Source organism: Alligator sinensis, unplaced genomic scaffold (genome assembly GCF_000455745.1).
Source record: "Alligator sinensis unplaced genomic scaffold, ASM45574v1 scaffold262_1, whole genome shotgun sequence".
In the NCBI taxonomy this organism is placed as follows: Eukaryota; Metazoa; Chordata; order Crocodylia; family Alligatoridae; genus Alligator; species Alligator sinensis.
In genome coordinates, this window is record NW_005841904.1 from 3,885,385 (window position 1) to 3,889,774 (window position 4,390).

General features: G+C 42.3%; 1 protein-coding gene across 1 annotated transcript in view; it reads left to right on the plus strand.

Annotated features, from left to right (window-relative positions):
- BAHD1 (bromo adjacent homology domain containing 1) overlaps positions 1-3,473 on the plus strand; it is a 48,776-nt gene extending 45,303 nt beyond the window's left edge. Inside the window, exon 8 of the mRNA XM_025197761.1 lies at positions 1-3,473. This exon is cut by the window's left edge and continues 5 nt beyond it. Coding sequence (XP_025053546.1) covers positions 1-170 — 170 coding nt within the window. The 3' untranslated portion in view covers positions 171-3,473.
- The last annotated feature ends 917 nt before the right edge of the window (positions 3,474-4,390 follow it).

Here is a 4,390-nt window from a genome sequence, read left to right on the forward strand (position 1 = left end):
GTCGTGTTGAGGGGATCCCAGGCAGGAAAACAATGATGGTTCCTCCATCAGAAGAGTATTCCACACCTCCACACCGCAAGGTGCCAGAGGACACTGATCCAGACCTGGTTTTCCTCTGCCGCCATGTCTATGATTTCCGACATGGGCGCATCTTGAAGAATCCACAGTAGCGAAACTCTTCAGGCTGACTATGGTGATAAGTGGCACCAGAAAGCCAATGGCGAGTTGACCATCTGGAACATCCATGCACTCTCAGCAACTTTTCTAGTGCTGCTTGCAGGCGAGAAGTAGTGTCTAAGCGCTCCTTCCTTAGACTGAAAAAATCTCCATGTTCAGGAACAAGTCCCTGTTGAGGAAGGCAGCAGTTGAAAGCACAGCACTTCATTAAAGAGCATAAATTAAGATGTACCTATAAAATGAATATATGTATATAGATATAGGTACGTGCATATGTAAATCTATATCTATATATGTATTTAGAGATGCATATATTGGATGGGGATTTGCAGGGGATAAAAGCCAGTAAACTGAATCCAGAGCCATCATTGGTGGGAATGGTCAGAACGTGTAGGAGGAATGCTGTGGTGCATTGCATAAGTCAGGCTGTGATAGGTCCATGGTTTTTATGTCCTGATGTGAAGAGTGAGGACTGAGACCAATTCCTTTGCAAAGCACAGGATAGTCATGCTTGCCCAGCAGAAAAGACAGGTCAGAGGATTTTTGATGAGACTGCTACTTTGAAAAACAACAGTTCCTTTTGAAATTGCCTGTATGCAAAGTGGCTTTTGCCATGATGAATAGTTTTTGCATTGTAAGGGGAGAGGGGGACCCCTTTTCTCTGTACAATTGTTCTGTAATCTGTGATTTACCACAGATTGAGGCTTTTCAAGCAGGCCTTGAACTGTTCCATCACTGAGGGAGGGAGAGGGGGCAGGGATTATAAACTTTACATCACACCATTATGGAAAGCTGCATGTCTGCCATAGCCATCCTTACCTCACCCCTGTGGGTCACTCTTGCCCACCAGGTACACCTCCCGCAGGTGTGTCCTGCTTTAGGTGCACGCTCAATGTGTTCTGTAGGTGAAAGCCATGTTTGTCTTCTCTCCAGAATGGCAGTCTCCTTGCCCAAATTGTCCTCAGCAGGCTTCCCTGAAACGGTCAAAGTGGTTTACTCATTCCCTTCCCAGTTCAGCTGTCTTTCTGGTAGTCGACAGTCCCTGTAGAACCAAACTCTCCCCTGAACGTGGAGAAGCTGGAGGCAGTGGGAACAAATGGAAACTGTTTTCCTTGGGCTTTTTAATTCTAAGCACCTGACTCGGCTGTCTGTCTTGGGTGTGGTTGCACTGTTGAAGAAATTAGCAGTGCTGTCTCTTGGCACTGCCTTTTTTTCCTTTCCCCTGCCACTCATACTGATATCTGAGCTTGCTCACCAAAGTGGCTTTGTGGCTTCTGAAAGGAACTGACCAATGAGAGGTTTGCATTGTTGAAAAATGCTACCTGATTCCTACAGACATTTTTGCCTCTTGCCTTATGTGTATAGATTCTAGAGATACTTTAGTTTATCTTAACACAAACTATTCAAGTTAATTCTAAAGAAAACCAAAGGACAGCATAACAGAGTCCATTGAACCCGTCACACAAACTGGGAATCTATTTGTAGATTGCACTAATTTAAAGAATGAGAATCAACACTGTAACAGTCCGTGTACCTGCTGACTGCTGGAGTCACTCATTTAAGCTAGGGACCTGCATTTTCAGTTTTTGGGGCTCCTGAGCTAGTGTTAAATGATAGAAGTGTTCATACTGCTTTAATGTTGTTGTCCTTTCAGTGGAAGTAGCACTACCTACCCTCACCACAGACACTGACAGAGCTGGAATTGAGGGTTTCCCTCTTGCTCTGGCTTAGGCTCTACCTGCCTGGTCTACAGAAAATACTATCACATAAATCCCGTTAAGTGGAAATGGCGCAGTCTTTGTTTCTGCATGCACAGGAGTTGCTCTACGTACCAAAGAAGGAAATGTGTATGGAAGATGATCTTAAAAGAAGAGGAAGATTTGACTCCCACTAGTGGGGGACAGTGGGGCACATGTCCAGCCAGTCTCAGTGGGCAATTCCTGCTCAAAGTTCCAGAGGACAGTGAAAAATCCCAAAGCCTTGCCAGTGTGCCCCAGGGGGAAGCTCCCAACCTAAATGTGTTGTAAGAGGTTTAACCCTATGTAGGTAAGCAAGGATCTGTAGGTTAAGCATCTTAATCCATTTTATACCTCAAGATACCATTGGTGTCAAAGTTTGTTGTTCGTATTTCCTTAACAGTTAATTTGGACATTAGTCTCTTGGAATAATGAGGTCAGGCCACTGGCACTACAGCACAGGAATGGGGGCAGGAGTACCTCGGACACTCTCACTCGGACAAGTTGGGAGCGTTGCAAAGAAGATGCTCGCTGATGTTGGAGGGCATCTCACATCATCTTGCTCCTTAGCTATAAATGTGGAGTGTGTGTTGAGCAATATTGTAGTCTGTAGCTCCTGCCTGTGTTCCAGGTCCCTCAGTGAAAGAGGTGGTAGTTGTGGCTGCAGTAGCTAGTGGGTGGCGGATGGTGCACAAGGGGAAGGAAGCAGGTGGATTAATACGGGGAAACCATACAGAATGGTGGTATGGAAAAGTCTTGGAGACCCCCAAATAGACAAGTTGAAGCCTGTTTTTAGGAACACTCTGACCTCCACCCTGAATAAGCAAGCCTGTCTGGGGATCCTCTGCTCCAAAAAAGTAGTTTTATGAATGTTGTGGTGACAGGCTTTCTTGAGACCACCTGCCAGTTTAGCCACTTAGCACTACTGCAATGGCAGTAAAGGGTTTGAAATCCTGCCTCAGAAACCACAGTATCTTGCAGAAATTCTTATTTCTCCTGGTTGCCTCTCCACCTTTGACTTATCTCCTCTCCTGATGGGATAAAATGCATTGAACTTGCCAGAAGGGGAGAGGAGAATTTGTACTTGCCCTGGTTGTGGGATGGGCTTTTGTCCCCCTCTGGAGAGGAGAATCCTGTCTTTTCTGATGTTATGTCAGAATCTGCTTCAGGCCAAGAACATTGTTCAAGACTCACATGGTTGCTTATGCTGTTGTGCAAACAGCATGTAAATGAAATGAATTGTCTTATCCGTAATGAGAATATTTCATGCTTTTTTAATCTATTAGATATGGAAATATTTTTTGAAACTGAAAATGCAGTCAGTAGAATTTAAATTGAAACATAATACATGTAAAATATATTTTAGTTGATAATTTTGTAAAATGCACTTTTTTGTGTCTCTTCCCTGGTTTCCCAGATCTGTATTTCAGTGTTTACAGATGGAATGAGAACATTCCCTATACCCTCCTTCTGTGAGAAAGATATATTAGAAGTAATTCTTAAAAAATAAATTTAAAAAAATTGTATTGATTTAGAAAACAAATGTTGAGTTGTATGTGGTTTATTTCTGTCACTTAGAATTCCATGTTTAATGCTGGCAACACAGGACAGTTTCCAGGTGAGGTACCTTAATTTAAAAAAGAGAATAACATTGTAGCATTAATCCAATACCTGATGCAATCAAAATCAGGTTAGAACAGACCTATATCACATCTGGGTAGCTGACTGAAAGGATGAGGGGCTCATGGAATTGTATATATCTATATAAGGCTACAGTGACCTAACAGAAGGGGAAAATGAATAAGAATTTGGGTGCCTTACACTTAACACCCAGACAGCATCCATTAGCTAAGCCCCTAGTTACACCAGTTAAGTGATAACCAGATCAAGTCATGCTCCAGAAAGTTTAATGGTTTTGATTTCTCTATTGCAAAAATTATGTAATGTTAGGTATCTATGGACTTGATTTGTGCATGGCTCTATTTCCTTAGCCGTCTTTGCTAGTTGCTTATCAAGAACCAGCTCACAGGCTTTCACTACTTTTGAATTGTCCAAAGATCTATCCTCTTGTTTTCGTTCTTGCTAGCAGATTTGAAAAAGACTTTGTGTATCACAGCCATATAAGAGGAGCATTCACTGATGCTATCCTCATTTATTAATGGAGCTACTCTTCCTGACCATCCATGGTATGTTTGTAAATCTTCTAATACCCTCTTCACCCCTCAACCCTTACTGCCTTGGCTATGCTAATTAATTCTGTATTTTTGCTGTCTTTATCTCGTGTCTGCAGCATTAACTGAGTGTCTAATCTTGGCTAGTTCCCTTCCTATTTCCAAGAAAGACTTCTCTTGAATGTCTGATCTCTGATTAGTCCTCAATGAAGTTATATTGGTCACTTCTTGCTTTGTGTTCTTTTGGAAGGGAATAATACCCTGTTTTCAAAGTTTTGTTTTGTTTTTTCATGTCTTTGCAAATTG